At 37.0% G+C, this 25,360-nt stretch overlaps 1 protein-coding gene across 1 annotated transcript in view; it reads right to left on the bottom strand.

Annotated features, from left to right (window-relative positions):
* The window catches only part of PAWR (pro-apoptotic WT1 regulator), a 164,848-nt gene that overhangs the window by 101,338 nt on the left and 38,150 nt on the right, over positions 1-25,360 (bottom strand). The window contains exon 4 of the mRNA XM_077770240.1: positions 25,043-25,214. Within this exon, the coding sequence (XP_077626366.1) occupies positions 25,043-25,214 (172 nt within the window). The remainder of the gene's footprint in view (positions 1-25,042; positions 25,215-25,360) is intronic.

The raw sequence follows: 25,360 nt of genomic DNA, 5'->3' as shown, positions 1-25,360 counted from the left end.
AGATTTAATTTTCCAAACTGAGATATGTTTCCATGGAATGAGGGTGGCTATTCCTAAGATTCTCAAAAAAAAGTATTTTTCAAAGAAATTTTACAAATGTAAAATTATGTAATTTTAAAAATTCTTCTTATAGTCTACAAATATGTAACTAAAATAGATACTTTCAAATCAGAGCTATGCTATTAAGTTCTAATCTCTAAAATAATTTTCATCAGTCCAAAAATAACAAGAGAATAAGTCTAACTGGAAAAGATTTATTTTGCTGACAGATTATTCTGTGTGGTTCAGCTTCCTTACATCCTCCATCTCACATCCTTCTCACTTCTAACCCACACTAAATAGCAATTTAAACTGCCAAATATTTGAAGATCTATAGATAGCTGGCTCAATAAACTTGTCTCAACATACTTCCATTGTATTGTAAAAATTCCAAAAGTCAATTAAAATAAAAATTGTTGAGTACAGGAAAATTGATTCCATATTTCATGTCAAGTATATACAAGTAAGGAATTAAGATGACCTCCCCTCTTTCATTTGTGTTTAAGAACAAGAATTGAAATTTTATTATACCTAATTAATCTATTGCTTACACTGCGCTGACACACAACTCCTCTCTCCAGACTTCATTCCATTCCAAGTTTTAGTCTCTGGGTTTTATCATTTATGACAGCTTACAACTCCCAGTCTTGCTTCAAGAGTGCTCAAATTTTGGAAGCAATTCTGGAAATAGATTACACAGTTCAGTTTTCTAAAATCAAACTCCAGCAAAACTTAACATCCCATAACAGAACCTCTATTTTTCCTTCTATGGAGTTAACAGTAATAGATCTCACAATACCCAAGAGCTTTAAACTATTCACAGACATTATCTTGTTAATCTTTACAACATTTCCATAAGGGAGCAGATAGGTAAAAGCATCAGATAACTTGGAAGTTTCCAATCCTTTTTAAACTCAAGCAGTTTCTTAAAGATTATAATGTTATTTGATAAACTACTGAAATAAGCAACCTGTAAGATACAAACTCTATATTAATAATTTAAGAAGGCAACTCAAATGTATTAGCCAAGGGCTTCCTTTCCCTTGTAGGAACCTAACAAAAGTGGTTTTAATTAATACAGAGGGAGTTTGTGGTCCCCCTTCTCATTCCCACATGCTAAAACAAATGCAATAAAGCATCCATCTCCCCAAAGAGAAAAAAAAAATCAATCATTTTAGCCTACCTTATTTGTACAAAGCATATCTCAGGGTAACTAAATAGTTGATAATAGAAAAGTTATAAATACTCCAGCTAATAAATTATAAGGAAATGACAAAATTAGAATACCATCATTTTGCAACCACTGATAAAATGGATCCTGATCAGGAGTCCCCCAAGCATGGTCTGGGCACCCCTATGGGTCCCTAAAACCCTTTCAGAGAATCTGCAATGTCAAAACTATTTACAATAATACTAAAATGTTCGGGCTGCCTGAGTGGCGCAGAGGGTTAAGCATCCAACTTCAGCTCAGGTCATGATCTAACAGTTCCTGAGTTAGAGTCCTGCATCTGGCTCTGTGCTGACAGATCAGATCCTGGAGCCTGCTTCAGATTCTGTGTCTCCCTCTCACTCTCTCTGCCCCTCCCCCATTTGTACTCTGTCTCTCTCTCCCTCTCTCAAAAATAAACATTAAAAAAATTTTAAATATTACAACGTCACCTGCTTTTTTTCCTCTAGCTCATACTCTCATTAGTGTACATGAAGTTTTCAGAGGCTACCTGATACATGATATCATAAAAAGTAAATGATAAAAACTAGATATGAGAATCCAGGAGTCTTCCTTAGGTCAGATGGAGATTTACAAAAGTGTAAAGCAATGCCACTCTTCTCACTAAGTTTGTTTTGGAAAACAATTTTCACAAAAATGTTATTCATGTAAGCATGGATTATTATTTTAAAATAAATAACTGATACTTCTAAAATGTCTTAGTTTGGGGGCACTTGGGTGATTCAGTAGGTTAAATGAGTCCGATTGTTGATTTTGGCTCAGAGGGTCATGATCTCACAGTTCGTGAGACAGCCGTGAGTCAGGCTCCACACTGTAGAGCCTGCTTAGACTTCTTTCTCCCTCTCTCTGCCCCTCCCCTGCACATGTGCATGTGCTCTCTCTCAAAATAAACATTTTTTAAGAAATAATATAAAATTTCTTAGTTTTGATTTCTAGTATAAACCGATACTGTATTTACACCTCAAGAAAAACTATTTTAGGGTCCTTAATAATTTTTAAGAATATAAAGGGGTTCTAAGACTAAAAAGTTTAGGGACAGCTGATCTAAGCAATTCAGTAACTGCTAACATCATAACAAGAGACATAATCAAACAATTTATTCTTCTTGACCTAAGTACCAAATATCACCTAAGAAGTATTCTTCCCCCCCTTTCCCTCACAGTAAACCTGAACATGAATCAGATCAGCTTCTAGTTTAAATCAAAATCTAGAGACTCCTGGGTGGTTCAATGGGTTAAGTGTCCAACTCTTGAGTTTGGCTCAAGTCATGATCTCACAGTTCGTGGGTTCGAGCCCCAAGTCAGGCTCTGTGCCGACAGCATGGAACCTGCTTGGGATTCTCTCTCTCCCTCTCTCTCTCTGCCCCTTTCCTCCCTCAAAAATAAACTTTTTTATTTTTTAAAAATTTGTTTTGATGATTATTCACTTTTGAGAGACAGAGATAAGCTGAATGAGCAGGGGAGGGATGGAGAAAGAGGGAGACACAGAATCCGAAGCAGGCTCCAGGCTCTGAGCTGTCAGCACAGAACCCAATGTGGGGCCTGAACCCACAAACCGTGAGATCATGACCTGAGTCAAAGTCGAAAGCTTAACCATCTGAGCCACCCAGGAGCCCCTAAATAAACTTTTTAAATAAATAAATAATCTACCAAATTATAGGAAATACAGGGTGCAGAGGTTTATATAAACACCACCATGAGGATGCATTCAGCAAAATTCAGACTACAGTAAACACTACAGGACAATTGTCTTTATTCAATGAATGAACTGCCAAAGAATAAAAGACAGAGAATGTAAAGATTAAAAGAAACAAGAGAGACAGAGCAACCCACTGCAGTGTATAAACCTCATTTAAGCAAAATATAAGACAATCTTGGAAATGTGAACAATGGATATTTGATATTAAAGGATTATCGTTTACACGTAGTAGTAATATTGTGGCTATCATTAAAGAGTCTTTATCTTTTATAAACCTATACTACTTACAAATGAAATGACAGAATTCAAGGACTGTCTCAAGATAGTGAGGACCAGGGGAAATGAAAATTACGGAACACGGATAGCTATGGATGTCTACAGGGATCATTATACTATTTTGTTTACCTTTTGTTCTTTTAATTTTTTTATGATAAAAGTTGTTGTTTTTTAATGTTTCAAGTTAGGGGAAAAGTTATTTCCATAGGGAAGTTCAATTATTCACTTTTAAACCAAAGAGTATTATAACCAGTGTTTCCCCTCATTAAGCTGCTTGGTAATGTTTCAATTCAGCTTCACAAGGCAGCCCTGAGCAGTCTGTCTTTGGTTATTCCATCACCTTACTTCTGAACTCTTCACCTCCAAGTATATTAAAAAACAAAACAAAAGAAAAAAACAAGTGAGAAAGAACAATTATAAAGAAAGAGATCAGGACAAGTTGGGGACTTACACAAGAAGAATACAGTCTCTCCCCAAGACAACAAAAACCAGCATGCTTACACACAGGTACTTATTATCCATTACAGCCAACAAATGAAGGAAAAGTTCAACATAGAGATAGAGAAAGGAAGGAATGAGTGCATTTCAAAATAATTTCATCCCTTTTTTTTTTCTATTTCAGACACATTAAAGACTGATTCATCTTCACATTTTGATTTGAAAAGCTCTGTCCTCGAGTTGTTGAAAAGCAGCCCCTAAAAGTTACTGCCTTTATTATATGCAGGATACCCCATCCAATGGAGACTATATAAAGATTAAGGATAGAAGATCAATAATCTTAAATTGAAAGTTTCTTACACAATAATATTACTAGTTTTTAAAAGTAATTTGCATATCAAATGTATGAATTACAAAGGCCTCAGAACTTTCTCTGCATGGAAGGAAAAGGGCAAACCATTGAGTAGCGCCATGTCCATTTTTCTAACATCATCCACATTTCAAATATCCTATCTTGTCATTAGGTCTTACATTCTGATTATTAGTTTGGGAAATACAGTCATTAGATCCACAGAACTTAAGTAACTAAAACATATATCTAAATAGCATCTCTCCATCTAATTATCTAATAATCATCTTAAGTATGTTTCATTTTCAAGACCTCCAAAAGAAATAACTCTATCCTTAATATCTAGTCTGAGTTGAATAACTGTCATTCAAGTGTTCTTTAAAAAAAAAAGGGCGGGAGGGGGGGAGCAGGGGCGCCTGGGTGGCTCAGTCGGTTAAGCATACCACTTCGGCTGAGGTCAGATCTCACAGTCTGTGGGTTTGAGCACTGTGCTGACAGCTCAGAGCCTGGAGCCTGCTTCTGATTCTGTGTCTCCCTCTCTCTCTGCCCTCCCCTGCTCGCTCTCTGTATCTGTCTCTCAAAGTAAAATAAAGACATTAAAAAAAAAGGGGAGGGGGCAGATAATAGATAGAAAAAAAAATAAACTGAAATGTTAAATAAGTTATCTATATAGGTATAAATACACATATATTTTGTTGTTAATGATTACTTTTCAAGAAAAAAGTCAATATTTTTAAACAATGGATGTACAAAAAGCTAAATGAGGTTTGCTCAAAATAGGAAAGAAAGCAAATTTTTATTATTTTTCCCTCATGTGAGCAATGTAAGCAGTTTAGACAAAAACAACAAAGTTTTTTTTAAAACATTTTTAATGTTTATTTATTTTTGAGAGAGAGCAAGGGAGGGGCAGAGAGACAGGTACAGAGGATGCGAAGCGGGCTCTGTGCTGACAACAGACAGCCTGGATGCAGGGCTCAAACTCACAAACCAGGAGATCATGATCTGAGTCAAAGTCAGAGGCCTGACCAACTGAACCACTCTGGCACCCCAAAAACAACAAACAGTTTTATAGAACTAATTGATAATATGTAACCAAGGTTTAAAAGAAAAATGCAAGGAAAATTACAAAAGGGTTTTTCTGTTTGTTTGTTTTTAAGACTGTACTCTCATCAAAGATTACCATGAAATAACATAATTTAAACTTAAAAAGTGATAATAAGAAAATGTATAACAGATTGGGAAAAACTATCTGCTCACAGATGACATGATCATCTAGGTAGAAACCTGAAAAGAATAACAATTACAAAAAATGCCAGAAATTATAGCAAGGTTCCAGAATACATGATTTAAATAAAAAATCAGGGGTGTCTAGGTGGCTCAGTCAGTTAAGATTCTAACTTCGGCTCAGGTCATGATCTCAGATGGTGGGTTCTAGCTCCATGTTGGGCTGTGTTGACAGCTTAGAGACTGGAGCCTGCTCCCTCTCTCTCTGCCCCTCCCCCACTCATGCTGTCTCTGTCTCTCAAAATTTACGGGTACCTGAGTGGCTCAGTTGGTTAAGTGTCTGACTTTGGCTCAGGTCATGATCTCACAGTTTGTGAATTCCAGTCCCGTGTCAGGCTCTATGCTGCCCCTCCCTTGCTTCCACACTGTCTCCCTTCCGCTCTCTCTCTCTCTCAAAAAATAAAAAACATTAAAAATTTAAATAAAAAAGAAACTGAAAATTATACCCACTCAAAAACCTGTACATGAATATTTATAGCAGCTTTATTTATAACTGTCACAACTTGGAAGCAACCAAGATACTCTTTAGTAAGTGAATGGATAAAGTGTGTTGTTACATCCAGACTACAGAATATTATTCAACACTAAAAAGAGTTATGAAAAGATATGGAGGAAGTTTAAATGCATATTCCTAAGTGAAAAAAGCCAGTGTGAAAAGACTATATACTGTATGATTCCTATTATATGACATTTTGGTAAAGACAAAGCTACGGAGATAGTTAAAAGATTAATGACTGCCAAGTGTTGGGGGGAGGGTCTGANCATTGCCATGTAGTATTCCATGGTATAGATAAACCACATCTTCTTGATCCATTCGTCCGTTGATGGACACTTAAGCTCTTTCCATATTTTGGCTATTGTGGAGAGTGCTGCTATGAACATTGGGGTACATATGTCCCTACGCATCAGCACTCCTGTATCCCTTGGGTAAATTCCTAGCAGTGTTATGCTGGGTCATAGGGGAGTTCTATTGTTAGTTTCCTGAGGAACCTCCACACTGTTTTCCAGAGTGGCTGCACCAGTTTACATTCCCACCAACAGTGTAGGAGGAGGGCACAGATGATTCTTAAGGCAGTAAAATTACTCGGTATGGTACTATAACAATGGATACATATCATTACATATTTATCCAAACTCACAGAAAGTACACCACCAAGAGTGAACCATAAGGTAAAATATAGACTTGGGGTGATATCAATGTGTCAGTGCAGGTTCACCAATTGTAACAAATATACCAATCTGGTAGAGGATGCTGAAAATGGGGGAGCCTATGCATGTGTGGGTAAAGTAGATATACTGGGTATCTCTTTATCTTCTATTCAATTTTGCTGTAAAACTAAAACCAAAATAAAATTAAATGGGTAATTAATTTTAAATTAAAATGCCTATCTTATGGGGGGGCACCTGGGTAGCTCAGTCAGTTAAGTACCAGGGCCTAGACTTTGGCTCACATCATAATCTCACAGTTCATGGGTTGGAGCCCTACACCGGGCTCCACACTGATATTGTGAAGCCTGCTTGAGATTCTCTATGTTCTCTTTCTCTCTTTCTCTCTCAAAATAAAGAAATAAACGAACTTTAACAAAAAGTCCATCTTAATGTGATACTATTACAAATTTTTTTCTTGAACAAAAAAATCCAATTAAGAAGAGTGAAAATTCTTCATAAAAAAAAAAAGTCAATGAGTTTCAAAACACTAAAAATAGCTTATTCAGGGGCACCTCACTGGTTCAGTCCGTAGAGCATATAACTCTTGATCTCTGGATCATGAGTTCAAGGCCCACACTGGATGTAGGGTATACTTAAAGAAATAAGTAAACAAACTTAAGCTTTGCTTAAAAAAATAGCTTATTCAATTTCATTCTGAAAAATTCCATTTTACATTTAAAAAACTGGACTTTCCTGAGATGCAAATGTTGCAAAGGGAGTAATTTACGAAACATCAAGATAACAGCAATTACTTATAACTGACTCCTATACCTAAACAAAATTTTTGGCAGTTATTTTCTAGCATTTATGTTCAAATATTCTTTGGATATCTGAATAACAATGAATAACAATATTAAAAACCACAGTTCACAATTTAAAAAATGGCTATCATAAATTGAACTCCAAATTTTAAGTCTATCTCAAGATTTTGTGATGTTAGAGCAGAATCTAGGAGAAAACACAATTTATATATGAAATCACTTATCTATCAAGACCTATGTGCCACATTCTTGATAACCATTCTTAATCGTACATAGCAAGCAATGAGCTAAGGGTTGATGGTACTAAATTAAGTAAACTCTCAAGGAAAACTAAGTTGAAAAATAAAACATTATATTCAAATATTCATTTCATAACCAGCTATAGTCTAAAGATTTGTGTTTGCTCTTTTAAACTTGAATTCAGCAAAACGAAGTGTTGAGAAATGTAAATGAAGTCTCTTTTCTCTAATCAATTTCACCAATCTCAAAACTGAAGCCCTTCCTTGCAAGAATGATCTGGACGGACTTCATTGATAGAGAAAAGGCTGCAATCCATATGCTAGAAACACAAGACCTATGTTCTGTGTCCTGAAGGTGGAACTTAATTAAGGCTTCTCTGAATTCAATCTATTGCCATCTAGAAATGAAGCCAGGCAGAAAGAAAGCACTTAATGTTTACCCTACAACATCTCACTGAATCAATAAAGGAGCATCCCTTTCTAAGGATCTTTGGAAAGTCAAAGATAGATTTGATTCTTTGTGAAATCATTTGATCATATATTTAGAAGAAAACCACATAAAAACCACAAGTGTAGACAAAAAGTGATATGATTAATATTTTAACACAAACATATTCTACTGGACATCATCAAATAACCAATAGTATCTTCTCAAAGTTTTATAGACACCTTGTAAAGTTGTACACATTTTATGAAAATACCATCAGTAACTGAAGGATTTTTTGGTGTTCTTCTTTTGGAACTTCCATTAGAGCTTTGGCATATTCTTCTGAAAAACCCATTCATCTGATAAACATTAATTCATTACCTCATTTGTGTTATAACTTCTTAAGAGTAACAAATGTCATTTGAAGGTAGATAATAACTTTTTTAAAAATCACGCCCAGTCATCTGGGTAACTCAGGTGATTATATTAAGTAATATAATTATTATGTGATCATAAAATGAAACATCAGAACCTTAAATACATGTTGCTAAAATGAAAGTAGCTAGTCTAAAAAGGCTTTATGTTGTAGTATTCCAACTATATGACATTTTGAAAAAGGCAATACTACAGAGACAGTAAAAACACTAGTAGTTACCAGTGGATATATCGAACAGGTACAGCACAGAAGATTTTTAGGACAGTGAAAATATACCCTATGATACTCTAATGGTAGATACACGACATTATGCATTCAACAACCCCCCGCCCCCCCAAGAAAAACTGTACAAAGAGTGAACTCTAATGTCAACTACGAATTTTAGTTAACGTTGGTTCATCAGTTGTAATAAATGTACCACACCAATGCAAGATGTCAGTAGGGAAACTGGGGACTGAGAGAGAAATGGGAATTCTCTACTTTCTACTCAATTTCTCTATAAACATAAAACTGATCCAACATGTTACTATCAACTAATGTGAGTGGTTCAGATGATCTAGAGTAGAGCTTTGTAGTATCAAACAAACCACCAATTGTAATACCTGTACTCCTCTAGAGAGTGTTTGAAAATTGAGATTTTATAGTATATACTTTCCATTATTAACCTTCTAATTAATGTAATTATAATGTAATTCTGTCAAAGTTCAAGGAGAAATTGACAAGCCAACAGCAGTAAACATCAATATATCTTCTAAGAAAACAACAGATCAAACAAATCAGAAATAAGTAAGGTTAAATGATTTGAAACACAATTTGGGAGACTTGACGGAATAGAAAATATTTAGAATTCTATACCCAGAAAATACACCATCTTTTCAAATACCCCAGGGACATCTACTGAAACCTTCTGTGCATTAGGTCATGGAGAAAATTTGAACAAGAAAGACTACCCAAAGAACATTCCAACAACAAAATCTCCTTAATTCTACCATCCAGAGATAATCACTGTTAACCAGTGCATGGATATCTTTCCAAACCTTTTGCTATGCCTCTGACTCTCATATGTACCTTTTACCTCAAAATAAGCAGGAAAGAGAAAAACATCTCTTAAAACAAAATGCTTAAAATTAAAAACCTGAAAGTAAGCTAAATATAAGGATGTCAACTGTGCTCAGGCTAGTACTAAAAGGTGACACCAACTGTACTATAAACTTGGAAGTCCAGGGGGAAAAACATCAAGAGGCAAAGTTGGCAACTAATTCTTCAAATGAGAAATTCAGTATGGCTTATCACCTCTGTACTTCCATTTTCTCCATCTGAAACATGAATAGCACTGACCACCCTGGAGTTTTTCTAAAAATGTACCAAGTTAATACTCATAAAGGACCAGGTCCAGTAAGCATGCACATGTTATTAAACATGGCTTGCTTATCCTCAAGGGCAAATGCCCTTTTCTTTACCTACAATCAAAATAATAAAGTATTCTAAAAGCCAGTTTGCAATGTAAGTGATTTCCAGTTTAATTATGGTGTTTGAAATTATCATGTAACTCATAGTAAGCTCCCCTAAGCACTCCAACTGAGGACAGTAACAGTAAATTAAAGACATAACACTGACCACATTAATGAACTATATTCTACTAGAGTGTTCTAATGGTTTCACATACAATGTCTCCCTAGCTGGTGTGTACAACAACCTCCCAACTCATTCCCTTACCTATGTTCTCCTCTATGACCTATTCTACACACCACTGTCCAGTAGCTGATCTTGTTAAAATCCTGGTGTCACAACTATTAACATATCTTCCTGGAGGTTCTCCTATAGGCTGACACATCAAGCTTAAAATTTTCAGCCCGGTTTTTAAGAACCTTCAAAATTCTGCTTCCTAATTTCTCTATTATTATTTCCTAATATATCCCTTTATTCCAACCAGGTTGCTAACACCTTTGTACCTCTACCCACCCTGCTCTCTCAGTCTGAAATATGACTCTCTTCATCTCTCCATTTCTTATAGTCCTTCAAGATCAGCTCAAATCTTGCACTCCCTCCTCAAAACTTTCTGGACCATTCTGTTTTCTAAGATCTCTCACTTCCCTGTACTAACAGCAGGGCATAACATTTCATTTAACTCTATTACACATTTTTTAATATTTCAAAGTTATCTTACATAATCTTTCTTCTCCAAATTAGATTATAAATTGCTCAAGGACAAAATGATGAACTAGAGTTCATTCAAATACTGAGTGCTCCAATCAGAACAGATATAACAATTCAAATGCCCGAAAGGCCTACTTCAGTGTCTAACATGTAATATGTACTAAGACTATAGAAAAATGTATTACAGTTTTATCAGAACACCCGAATTATGAGGCACCTGGGTGGCTCAGTCAGTTGAGCTTCCAACTCTTGATTTTGGGTCAGGTCTTGATCTCATGCTTCATGGAATCAAGCCCCACATTGGGCTCTTTATTCACAATGCAAAGCCCACCTGAATTCTCTCTCTCTCTCTGCCCCTTCCCTGCTCACATGCTCTCTCTCTCTCTCTCTCAACATAAATAAACTTAAAAAGAAAAACAAATTATGAAATATTCTGTAGCCATTAAAGATAACAACATAATGAGGCACCTGGCTGGCTCAGTCAGAGGACATGTCACAAGTTCAAGCCCCAGACTAGGTGTAGAAATTACTAAAAAATATAAATAAACTTTTTTTAAAAAAGAGTAACACAGCTATATATTTACTGGCATACTAGGATGTTCACAAGATACTGAAAACAAACAAGTTTAATAGTATTTGTAGAAAGATTAAATTTCTGAATATATATTTTTTGTGTGTATGCCTAAAATATACTCAAGAATTGCATACCAAAACTACAAATGGTTACTGTTGGATAGTAGGAATTATGTTTATGAAATAAAAAATATGTAGCAATTAACATCTCCTTCAAAAAGGTTTTTAATTTTTTTATCTCTTTCAAAAAGTTTAAAAGGAAATAACATGCATGATAGGATCATATTAAATAGTTTATAAAAATGTACATAAAATAGAATTCCATGCTTAAAAATAAAAATGGAAAAACATGTCAAATTGATATAATCCATAGCTAATCTTTGCACAATCCTGTTTTTGCTATTTTATTTCTAATTGTCTACAAAATGAATGGGCATTACATTTATATCATCAAAAATAAATAAATACTGGGGCGCCTGGGTGGCTTAGTCGGTTAAGCATCCGCCTTTCGCTTAGGTCATGATCTCGCCTTTCGCTTAGGTCATGATCTCGCGGTTCGTGGGTTTGAGCCCCGCGTTAGGCTCTGGGCTGACTGCCAGCTCAGAGCCTGGAGCCTATTTCAGAGTCTGTATCTCCCTCTCTCTCTGACCCTCCCCTGCTCACGCTGTCTCTCTCTCTCTCTCTCCTAGAAATAAATAAGAATATTAAAAATAAATAAATAAATACTATTCCTAGAATATGGATTAAGGAAGCACTTGTTTCCTCTAATAGAGGGCAGAAGGAATGAAGGGGAGGGGAACATTTTATGGAAGTTGAACAAATAATATGTGAGAAAAGTTTCAAAGGCAATGGTCACCCTTTAGCACCTGTATTCCAAGCGTCTATATTGCAGGTTCAAAGAATGTGAGAATGGAATAAACACCAGCTTTTAAATCAAGTACAGGGCAAAGTCTAAACCCAGGGACAATATTAAACTATAAACTTTTCCATGGTAACACTAAGTACAGAATCTGGCAATTTAGTATCATCAGAGCCCCCATCTCCACTCCATCCTGCTCCTCTAAAAAAAAATCATTCCCAAATCTATCTACAGTACAGAATTATTTTCATAATAAAGAGAATTACTTGGGTGCAACTTTATTTAAAGGCTATCCTCTCATCTCTTTTCAACCAATGTGGAAATTTGGATTTATTTATTCTATTATATCCATGCAATTTTTATAGGACTTTGTATTGTTTACTATCCTTGAATAGATACCTACCTTCAAACAAGAAAATCCTCAATGACTTCAAATTATGCAGGCAAAAGTTTTTCATTCCAGGAGGTGTCAGAGTTACTGTACACAGGTATGGACGGAGGAAGGAAATACCTACCCAACAATACTAACAGAGAACAGCAGAATTAAAGTCTGAATTCCTTGACATGACATTCAGATCCATCCCAATTGGTCCATATCATTCGTCTACAGCTGTTCTCCATTCTCACTCCACCATGAATCCTCCGCACATCAAAGTTTCTTCTGTTAGAAGATATCCCTTCCTCTTTCCAATGATGATAACCACTGTGTGTGCATTGGCAGCCAAACAAATCTAGAGTCAAATTCAAGTTCTGTTGAGCCTTTGGGCAAATCACAACTTCTTTGAGGCTTCTTATAAAATGAGGAATATATTTTTTAAATCTGCCTTGTAAGTTAACGTGAAGATTAGAAATAATGCAAAGAAGGGGCACCTGGGTGGCTCAGTTGGTTGAGCGTCCAACTGTGGCTCAGGTCATGATCTCACAGTTCCTGATTCTGAGCCCCACATCGGGCTCACTGCTGTCAGCTTGTCAGAGCCTGTTTTGGATCCTTTGTCCCTCTCTCTCTCTCTCCCTCCCTCGCTTGTGCTCCCCCCAAAATGAAAAAGAAGTGTTAAAAAAAAGGAAAGAAAGAATGCAAGGAAACCTCCTGGCTCAGTGCTAAGCATACAGGAGGTTTGTATATACAATATAATGCTACTGTTTCCTGGCTTTGTGCCTTCACACATGCTATTCCCTCTACCTAGAATGTTACTGTGTCTTCCCTCCCCACTTAGGAAATCTTTCATATCAATCAAGTCATAAGGCTTAATATTGCTTTATCTTATGTAAAGTCCTCCTTGACTCCCTCATGTAATTGATGGCTCCCTTTTCTGAGCTGGTTCAATACTTTCTTCTTTTATCCATCATAGTTCTCATGATACCAGATTCTATTTATCCGTTATGAACTGAATATTTGTCTCCCCAAAATTCTTATGTTGAGATCCTAGTCCTTAATATGACAGCTTTAGAAAATGGGGTCTTTGGGAGATGAGAATGGGGCCCTCACAAATGGGATTAGTACCCTGATAAAAGAGATCCCAGATACTTCTTTCACTCCTTCTACCATGTGAGGACAGAGTGAACCAGGAAGCAGGCTCTCTACCAGACATCAATTCTGCTGACACCCCGGACTTCCCAACCTACAAAACCGTGAAAAATACATTTCTGTTGTTTATAAGCCACCCATCTATGGTATTTTGTTATAGCAGCCTGAGCTAAGACATTATCTTTTTCTCTGAGAGAAGACTGAAAGTTCCTTAAGGACTGGTGAATATGCAATTCATCTTTGTATCATCTAGCACTGAACCTGGGGCATAGCAGGCACTCAAACGTTTCTGAGTAAACCAAGTAAAAGAGAATCTAACAAAAGTGCTATAACATCAAAGGGAGAGAAATGACAGGAGCAAATGCTACAGAGAAGTCAAATAGGTTGAACATAGGAAAGCCAGGGGCACCTATGTGACTCAGCTGTTTTAGCATCAGAGCTCAGCTCAGGTCATGATCTTGAGGTCTGTAAGTTTGAACCCCACATTGGGCTTATTGCTGTCAGCACAGAGCGTCCTTCAGATACTCTGCCCCCCTCTGTCTGCCCCTCCCCCATGTGCTCTCACTTGAAAATAAATATTTTTTTAAAATTTAAAAAAAAGAAAAGAAACTATCTTATTTGGCCATTAGGAAGTCACAAGCAACCTTGGAGAGATCAATTTCAATTATGTAGCAAGAAATGAGCAAAGAAATGGGAGTGAGCAAATGAAAACAATGCCTTTAAATTGAGCAATTAAAATTGAAAAGTTAAGTAGAAGGTGAAGCAGAATTAAGGGAACATTTATTTCTTCATGGCAAGATGAACCAAGAGGGAAAGGCCAAGTATTTAAGAAAGAAAGAAAAAATAAGCAAGATTAGTAAGCATGGTACAGTTAACTCTGGGGGATGGGAGGGTAAAAAGGTAAAAAAGGTTGAGGATAAATTTTCCAGCTAAAAGCATTGTTAGGTAATTTTCTAATATCAAGGAAACACCTCTCAATCCATCCATTCCCTTCCTATTCTGCTACTATTGCCCTAACAATCAGTATTAGTATACTTTTTTTTATTAGTATACTCTTAAGAGAGGAGTCTCATCTCTAGTCACATCTGCTCCCTAATCCTTTTCCAACTCATTACTTGATCTTCTCAAGCCACTGGTTCACATATTTTGGATAGATGAATGCGGACACGCACATAAATGTATAGATGTATCCATGTGGGTATATACATATAAAGTATTTGTTTACAAAACTGTATTTGTTCCTATGCAACTGATATTTAACTGAGTTAAATTTAGCATTATACAAATTTTGCATCTGCTTTCGCCCAAGTGAAAGAAACACTGATAAGCACAGATAATGCAACCCAGTGTCACAGAAATACACAGAATGCACACAGCTCAAACATCTGCCAGTTCACTGCTTGTGTTACAAGCCATACCCATCCACATCTGGTTGTTACAGTTTCAGTACAATTTCAGATAATCCTTCCTCCAACATTTCACAAATTGCCACCCTTTTAACATCCACTTCTCTAAGCAAACTCGAATCTGTTTCAAGGTCAAGTGTCATAATTATTGTAGTATTCACATATTTCTTAACCATTTAACATGTGTAAAGTTGTGCTAGTCTTCACTACATTTATATCTTTTTACATGTGACTGACAAAATTTTTGAGTGTTATACCCCTAAACTCCATTTTTCCATATGTCCTGTAGACTTGTGTGACTACGCATATATGATGAGTTTTAGGAACTTTTGTGTTGAGTTATAACTTACACAAATTTATAATTACTGCACATCTGATCACCAATTTCCCAGTGAAATCAAAGGCTATAGAGGAGGTTAAAAAACAAAAGGCATCTCTCACAATTATCTGAAGGTCCTAGTACCTATGAGGCACTTTGGAAGACCCAAATGCTTGTCTTAAAGAATGTTCCAGGAAACATAATAATGAAAAGAAAAAACCATATTGCTATTTATCTAAAGACAACTTACTTATCTGTCAATCAGACAGGTACACAACAGGGAGAAGTAGTAGAGTCCTTTACCAATGAAGTAATCCTTAAGTATTTTAATATCAAATAACACAAACATCCATCCTTAAAGACAGAAAGTGAGATGGTGGTTGCCAGAGGATAGGGGGAGGGTAGAATGGGGAGTTACTGTTTAATAGGTATAGAGCTTCAGACTTACAACACAAAGAGTGATGGAACTGATAGTGATGATAGTTGCACAATAATAGGAATGTATTTAATACAATGAATGTATACCTAAAAATGGTTAAGATTCTATACTATTAGCATTTTACCACAATACAAAAAAAAAAATCCCTATATTGTACACCTGAAACTAATTTTTTAAAAAATCCATACTTACTTTTAAAGAGCAACACCATAAAAATACTCATGATAAATAACAACTAAATACACACACAAATCTGTATCATGGGATTCCAATTTTTATGTAGATACAGAAAAAAGGATTAGAACCAAATATTAATATAAGTATGATAACATGTGATGTTTCTTTACCCTTTCTTGTATTTCCACAAGGAACTACAATGAAGACATTAGTTTTACCAGCAGGAAAACATTAAAGATTATTTAAGTTTGGTGTGGATCAACTTTTGCTTGCACTGTAGGGTGTCAAGAAGTTTTGTCACAAACATGAAACATAGGGGCACCTGGGTGACTCAGTCGGTTAAGTGTCTGACTCTTGGTTTCAACTCTGGTCATATCTCATGGTTCACGGGATCGAGCCCCGTGTGTGGCTCTGAGCTGACAGTGCAGAGCCTGCCTGGGATTCTCTCTCTCTGTCCTTCCTCTGCTGTGCTCTCTCAAAATAAACTTTTTAAAAATCTATTTAAAAGATTATCACAGAATAAACTTTATCATCCAATTTTCACATGGGAGGTTTTGAACTCAAAGCAGTTTCTACTTTTGAGGTATATAATTTTGCTACTTTAAGAAATTATATATTCTTACAATCTCTTTTTTTTTTTAATGTTTTATTTATTTCCGAGAGACAGAGAGAGAGAGAGCATGAGCAGGGGAGGGTCAGAGAGAGAGGGAGATACAGAATCCAAAGCAGGCTCCAGGCTCTGAGCTGGCTGTCAGCACAGAGCCCGATGCGGGGCTCAAACCCACGAACTGTGAGATCATGACCTGAGCTGAAGTAGGATGCTTAACTGACTGAGCCACCCAGGCACCCCATTCTTACAATCTCATTCAGACATGGTGCCTAGGATATTTTTAAGTAACTCAAGAAGAACATGATAGATAGCTAAGGCCTGATTCTATACCAGTAGGTATATGGCTGTAAACACAAACTCCTAAGACTTAAACTGAAAGTTCCCTCATCAATAACCAAATACTTTAAGAAACAATTAGCTAGTGGGGCACCTGGGTGGCTCAGTTGGTTACGCATTTGACTTTGGCTCAGGTCATGACCTCACGGTTTGTAAGTTTGAGCCCCATGAGTTTGAGCCCCACATCAGGCTCTGTGATGACAGCCTGGAAGCCTGGGGCCTGCTTCGGATTCTGTGCCTCCCTCTCTCTAAAGGCAAGTGCTCAAGCATGTGTGCTCTCTCTCTAAAATAAACAAACATTAAAAAAAAGAAGAAACAATTAACTAGTGGGGTGCCTAGATGGCTCAGTCAGTTAAGCGTCCGACTTCGGCTCAGGTCATAATCTCACAGTCTGTAAGCTCAAGCCACATATCAGGCTCTGTGCTGATAACCTGGAACTTGGAGCTTGCTTCAGATTCTGTATCACCTTCTCTCTCTCTGCCCTTCCCTCACTTACGCACTCTCTTTCTCTCAAGAATAAACAAACATTAAAAAATTTAATTAAAAAAAGTAATGAATTAGCTAGCTAAGAACACCTATGGATTTAATATGTGAGAGTAGTAAACAAAAGAGAAAAAGTCATACACTTGGGAATATTTTGATAAAAGAGAAAAAATCTGTTTTAAGAGTTTCAGCTACTAATTGACACATTTACAAATTTAATTACACACTTTCTCTTAAAGATATGTAAAAATGAAAAAGGAATGAAAGTGAAGTTCAAGTTACATATTAAGTGTTAGAGGGTTTTTTTTTTCCTAATGTCTAGGCTTCTAACAAAATCAGGACAAGAAGCAAGGCAGACACAACATTTTGCACAAACTATATATTACATAAATGTTTATGGTGCTCTGAATTTCCAAGTAGCTCATGCTGTTAAATGTCTGTTAAAATGTCTATGAAGTTTTTAATTAGCAGGAAATAAAGAACTTTCAACATCCCAGTAAGAAATTTCCATTAGACATCAACAATCAGTTATCACCATAACCTACACAGTAGCTGTAATTTATCATTTTATCATTTTTATAACATTTTCAACATTTTATTTTATTTGATTCTTTTAACAATCCTGTTAGATAATCAGTATCAATTGCATTTGACAGATCAGTAAACCAGTACAGGACATTTAAGTACACTCAAACTTCGGGGTGTACAAGACTCATTCAAGAAGATGTTAAAACTCTGCAGTCTCAGGTAACCCCTCCCTGTTCCCAGGCTGAGGTGAATCCCAGAAATCTGCATTTTAAATAAACAATGCAGGTGACCCTGGTACAGGTTGTCCCCATTCCCATACCCCCCCCAGCCATATCTTTTAAGACACTAATTTAAGTAACATGACTAAGGCTATACTTGGTTTAATACTCCATTTTTACTTTGAATCAAAGTTCCCAAATGTTTAGATAGTAGAGCTTTGCAGATCTCCATGAAAGACGTGCAAAATTTTAAGCAAATTAGAAATTCTACATTCAGTTAAATTAAATACCTCTTATACTAAACTTCTATACAAACAAGTGGCAGTAATTTTAAGAAACACAGGGGCACCTAGGTGGCTCAGCTGGTTAAGCCTCCCACTTCAGCCCAGGTCATGACCTCGTGATTCATAGGTTCAAGCCCCACATGAGGCTCTGTGCTGACAGCTCGGAGCCTGGAGCCTGCTTCGGATTCTGTGTCTCAAGTTCTCTCTGCCCCTCCCCCACTCGTTCTCTGTCTCTCTCTCAAAAATAAATAAAACATTAAAAAAAGGAAGAAAGAAACATGAAACCAGGGTGCCTGGGTGGCTCAGCTGGTCAAGCATCTGACTTAATTTCAGCTCATGTCATGATCCCAGGGCAGTGGGATCGAGCCCTGCATCCAGCTCCATGCTGAGCAAGGAGTGTGCTTAAGATTCTCTCTCAGGACGTCTGGGTGGCTCAGTAGGTTAAGGATCCAACATCAGCTCAGGTTATGATCTCACCATTCGTGGGTTCTAGCCCCATGTGCAGATCTCTGCTGACACCTCAGAGCCTGGAGCCTACTTTGGATTCTGTGTCTCCCTCTTCCTCTCTACCCCTCTCTGGCTCATGCTGTCTCTCTCTCTCTCTCAAAAAAGAAAATAAACAATAAAATGAATTTAAAAAAAGATTCTGTCTCTCTCTCTCCCTCTGCCCCTCTCCCCTACTCACATTCTGTCTCTCAAATAAAAAATAGGGGTGCCTGGGTGGCTCAGTCAGTTAAGTATGCAACTCCTGGTTTCAGATCAGGTCATGATCTCACAGTTTGTTGAGTTCAAACTCCATGTGGGGCTCTGCACTGACCAATAGGAGCCTGCTTGGTATTCTCTCTCTCTCTGCCTCTCCCTTGCTCATGCTCGCTCTCTCTCTCTCTCTCAAATAAACAAACAATAAAAATATTTTTAAATTTAAATAAATATCCAGACTTTAACAACAAAAAAAACAAAAAAAACCCCAGAAAAATCTACAATTATTTCATGTTCTCTATGAAATGCAGGAAAAGGTGACATTGAATTATTTGACTACTGCTGCATCTTACAGAGTGAGAAGCTAAAACTTAGGTTCCATTGGCTCTAAAAATATAATGAAAAATGAAGATGAAAATATTAAAGCACTTAGAGCACAATTTTGTGAATATACTAAAAACCATGAACTGAATACTTTAAAGGATTAATTTTATAGTATATGAATTTTATCTCACTTTTTAAAAAGAAAAAAGCACTCAGAAAATTTCAAACTTTAATATTTGTCAATCATTCTAAACTTCTAAGACATATATTAGTTTTGCCATTAAATATCAAAATTATTTTCCGGCCTATATCACAGGTGGTAACAACCAATGTAGAAATAACAACAAACATAAATAAAGCCACCAACTTGACAACGATTTTAAATAAAAACTTTGATGCCACTGTTCATATGTTTATTTGCTCCCAGTTTTTTCTAATAAAGTCCCACCTTACCTGTCTTTCATTATAGGGCTATTTTCCAATTTTATTAGTAATATAAATTTCTAATTTTACATTTTACTCCTAAAATTATCTTTGTCTTTCTTAAGCTAGGTATATAGTAGATAATATAATGAAATATAATAAGACAGTTATTAAGCACCAGGCTTTAAAGGGAGACTGTCTTGAGGTGCCTGGGTGGCTCAGTCGGTAAAGCATCTGACTTCGGCTCAGGTCATGATCTCAGGGTTCATGGGTTCGAGCCCCTCGTCGGGCTCTGTGCTGACTGCCAACTCAGAGCCCGGAGCCTGTTTCAGATTCTGTATCTCCTTTTCTCTCTGACCCTCCCCTGCTCATGCTGTCTGTCTCTCTCTCTCTCTCTCTCTCAGAAATAAATAAAACATTAAAAAAAATTTTTTTAAAGGGAGACTGTCTCTACTCTACTTCTTACCATGTAAGTAACTAACCTCAGGCAAGTAAGTTACTCTTCTCTGCCCCATTTTCCCATAGGACTGTGGTGAGAATTAAATGCACCAATACATACACAGTGCTCAGAACAGTGCCTAGCACTCAATAAGCACGCCATAAATGCCATCTACTTTAACTACATAATTATTTTTATGGAAAAAGGCATCTCCGCTTAGACAACTCATTACAAATCCTAATATTAAAATTTCAATTTCAATTTACTTTACCAATGAGTTCAAACATTCAGGAAAACTGGGCTTAATATCTTACTGAGTAGCCTTGGTGTTTATACTATATCTACCCTACTTACAAGTCCAATTTTCTCCAACCTTGAGTCACTATTAGTTCCTCTTCTGACTCATCACATAGAAAGGTAGACAGTCTGGTATATAATGGGCATACCAAAAAGCATTTCTTAATCTACCTGGATTTACATGGTTTACTTAGTAGAACTTGTCCCATATAATGTTCAATAAATATGCTGAATAATTATGACTTAAAATTATGCTCACTTAAAAATGCTTTCTATATATTAAACACTCCTTCAAACTATGGAGTAGGTGTTTTAACCCCATCTTGACAGAAAAACAACCTATCACTCATATAAAAACAAAGATTCACATTTTCTGACTTCTAGCCAAAAACAGATTGTGCTGATGGCCTGGGGTTCAAAATTTTCCCAAGTAAACTAGAAATTAGAGGGTCAGAAGCAATCTCTGAGCCTACAAATTTGACCTTAATTTCTAATGAGTTCCTTTTTACTGTTTTCTCCATTCAGATGTTTACAGTACTTAAGATAACCTGTAATAAAAAGTTATAGAAAAAATAAAAAGTTATAGGGAAATAAGCTAAATAACACAAAACTGGTTAATTCTTAAAAATGTGTGCATGAGCACATACACAACCACACCAAAAAAAAAAAAAAAAATTAAAATATTGCTCTAACCACTTATCACTTTCCATGTGATCCTGAGTTATTTAAACTCGTCAAGCCTCCATTTTCTCCTCTGGAAATGAGGATATAAAGAGAAACTATAACTACCACATGAGACTGCTGTGAGCATTAATTAAAACAACATAAAGTACCGTAGCTAACCACAATGAAAACAGTAAGCTTCAATACATGTTAACTTTGTATTTAAATCAAAACTTCAGTATCATTTGACCTCTACCTATTGAAATATTTTATTAACCATCTCTGTTAACCACTCATGCAAACATATTCAATGGCAATAACTTCATAAGCACTCCGAGAACAGAGGTGGTACTGCCTAGGATCTCAACTATCCCCCTCTTCCTCCTCAGGTTAGGTCCCCAGCTCAGGAAAAAGGCTGTACTAAACATTATACTTCCCACAGTTCCCCATATTACTCGAGAGGCCCTGTGGGCAAGGCCTGTGTCCTATTCATTTCTGTATCCCCAGACTGCAGCCCAATACTTCTTAACCCTGACTCACAGCAGAATCACATGAGAAGCTTATCAAAATATTGATGCCTGGGATCCATCCCAGACCCATTAAATCAAAAGGGGCTCAGGGAGGAAGAAGGTAAGTATTCTGCATGAGGAGTATTTTTTTAAGATCCTCACATGATATTAATGTGCTTCTACAATTAAAAACCACTGCACTCTGAGATTTAAAACACTATATGAACAAGTACATATACACGTATATATGAAAATATGTATAAATATATAGGTACAGAAATCTAAGTTTCAGCTCAAGAGCCTCATCACCAGTAGCTTTTCTCAGCCCCAATCACCTCTTCCCTCTAAACACAAAACATTTTTTTTCAGGTTTTTATATTTAAGTAATCTCCATACCCAGTGTGGGGCTCTAACTCACAACCCTGAGATCAGGAGTCACACGCTCCACTGACTAAGCCAGCCAGGCACCCCTACACACAAAATATTTCTAATAAACAATTTGCTGTGTTAAGATGGCTTTTCAACCGTTAACTCAGTACTTAAGTTTTTTCATATAATTATGCCTTATCCTTCTTCCCGGATTATAGTCCTGCTTCTTGAGAATATACACTGCCTTACTCTTCCTGTTTTTTTCCACAGTCCTTACCATAGCACCTGAACACAGACATGTAATAAACATCTGACTGATCTAATAAATGTATACCAAAATTACTGGCAGGAATAACCAAATAAGCCAATTTGAGCTCTTCCCCAAAAAAGTAGACAAAGTAAAAATTAAGTTAAAAAATTGTTTTAAATATCTAACTTAGTAAACAAGAACTAAAGTTTGTCTCACTAATGAACATCTATAGATTTGCACTTTTTATTACAGTCATCCCAAGTACTATCCCACACAGCTTCCCATCCCCATCCATATCTAGTTTCAGACTTGCGTCCCTGCTAATGCTATCTTGTGGCTGTGATACCTTTAGCTGTTGTCAGGTACCTTTACAACAATTTTATAATATTCCGTAATTAGTTAAATAAGTAAGTAAAATAAGTTAATGAAAGTCACAGCGAATGTGTCATAAAGATGTTTAATAAATACTTCTTGAAAGAACTTAATGTTCATCATCCACAAAAATAGGTTTTTGAATAGGCTTTGTATGCTACTGTCCTAATAGAATCTTGGTTGAGAATACTGTCTGAAAATGAGTCTTTCTCAACACCACATATCATACAAGTCTATTTTTGAATATTGACAGATTGGTAGTTTTCTGCTTTTCTGATATTTACACACCTGAAAATTTTATAAAATGTGATAGGACTTCTTAAACCAACAGTGCTGTTATATCTACACAAGAAACTCCACACCAACTGACATTCTCAATGTTGAAACTAAGAGAAATGAATGGCACAATTCTAAAAAAAACCTAAAGAATATAAAGACGCCCCAGTTTTAAAGTTTTGTGTCATATATTTACCACTATTAAAATAATCTTTACAACTTAAGTTGTTTTTACAAAACTATGAGGAGGCACTCAAGAAGTATGCCTGCTAATTAGACCCTGCGGTAAAACATTACCATGTTTTGTTGCATCCTACAGCAACAGATAGAGCCATAGTTACCACAAAAAGAAAGCAGTCCTCAATTCCCTATTCAATAAAAAAGGTTCAAATTCCACAGACAAAAAATGGTACCCTGGGTTGTTTGTTTTCAAGAAGATTAAATTTAGGAGTTGCCAACACCCCAACGAAAAACATTCCAGAGTATTAGACTCAATTGTAATGGGGAGTGATCTACATTCTCAGCACTATGTTCCCTAACCAAAAGCAGGAGCATTAACAAAGGATATTTCTGAGGATCGCGCATGATACAGCACACTTATTTCCCCCGGTAAACATAACGCTTGTTAAAAACAAAAAAAGGTACTGGAGAAGTAACAGTTCTAGCACAAGCAGCCTGACCAAAAATGAAGTTTAACATCTGCCAAGATATTTCCCAAAATAAGACCCCTGTCAGATGAACAATGAGAAAAAGACTGAAAATGACTAATTCTTTTATTTGGACCATCAGCTACTTTTAAAAATAAAGTTCAGGAATGTAGCCTTTCCAGAGCCCTGTCTTTAGTTTCCCCTTAATCTTCATACTTTTAACAACAACAACAACAAAAAAAAACCCTAGAAATGTGATTACCACTCTCATGAATTCCTTTTAAAGCAATTTAATGAATAACAGATCTTTTGTGCAAGTAGCAAACCACAGAGGACAGTTTTCCTGGCTGATAAAAATCTCTCTGAAACATGCATATAAAAATATACCCTTCAAAGACAAACTTTGATTTTCCAGGTATGGAAATCATGTTAACACTTAAAAAAGTTGGGTATGTTTGACATACACCCTAGCTTACTTTGAATGGCTTTTCCTTGAACCGCAATTGGAGTTAGTAATTCTTAGTATTTACTAGGTATCCAGGCTGAATAAATTAGAAGGCCACGAGAAGAAAAAAAGAGTAAAAACCTAACGAGCCAATGAGAAAACGATGCAACTTCTCCGGGTGAAACAAGGCTGTGGAATCACTTCCCAAAACCCGTGCGCTTCTATTAAAGTAACCAAAATCTGCTTAGGATTTTCTTTTTTTCTTTTTTTTTTGAGAGAAGAAATAGGTGCGGTTACACACTAAGTAAAAATGTTTCACCACTCACGCTAATAGGAAGATGTTGCTGCCTGCAGGAATGTGGAGACTGCTCAAAAATACAAAACAAAAACCCTACCACAAATGCTTTCCAAATACGCAGAGCCAAATACTTAAATACACGGAAAGATCATCTTAGCAAAAAGAACTGTGGGTTGCTACAGCGTTTCTATTGTCCTAAGTATCACTCAGAATAAACTGTGTGTGTGCGCGCGCGCGCGCGCGTGTGTGTGTTGGGGAGCGCTCTTCCCAAAAGCCGGCTTAGATATGAAACGGTGCATATACTCATTCAGATATACTCATCGTGGATACACTGAAAGATAAAGCTGGCTCGGATAGTGCTAAGGCCACGTTTCTTTACAGGTGCTATTAAACACTGTCAAGAGAAAGGAGATAATCTGATAACTTCGGGAGGACACGTGGGAAACTAAACAGAGTATGTCGTCATCACCATTAATCAATTTTTCTAACCGATGAAGCAGAAACAAACAACCCTAAGTGGGCAAGTCCTGGAGCCACGAGTAGTCTTCCCACCGCCGTAAAGAAGGATCCTGAATCTGCGACCTCAGCCAGGAAGCCTGAAAACCACGTGTCCCACTTCGGGTTTGGGGAACTTCCCAGGAAGCATTTGTTCACAGTAAACCTCCATCACCCTCTGCNAACTCTGTCCCCGCGGGGCCCCGGGGAGCTCCCTCCGCGGCCCCCGCCCGCTCACCTCGGCCGCGGGGATGTTGACCACGCCGGTGGAGCGACGCTTCTCGCGCAGCTTTCTCTTCTCGATCTGCCCCTTGCCCTTCCTGGCACTGGGGCCCGAGCTCTTGCCCTTCTCCGGGGCGCCGTCCCGCTCCTCGTCGTCGCCCCGGGCCGGCGGTGCCCNCGGCAAGTGGCTGCCGAGTCCCCACCCTACAAAGTTTCTCCAACGCACCTACACGGCGGGCCCGGGCGATCACCGCCCCTCGAGGGGAGGAGAAAGGGACTGTCCCCACCCCCGGTCCGCCCGCCTCATCCCCACCGGGGTCTGCGCCTGCGGCGG

The sequence above is a fragment of the Crocuta crocuta genome, unplaced genomic scaffold (genome assembly GCF_008692635.1).
Source record: "Crocuta crocuta isolate KB4526 unplaced genomic scaffold, BGI_CrCroc_1.0 scaffold317, whole genome shotgun sequence".
Taxonomy (NCBI): domain Eukaryota; kingdom Metazoa; phylum Chordata; class Mammalia; order Carnivora; family Hyaenidae; genus Crocuta; species Crocuta crocuta.
This window is presented reverse-complemented; position numbering and strand designations above follow the sequence as displayed.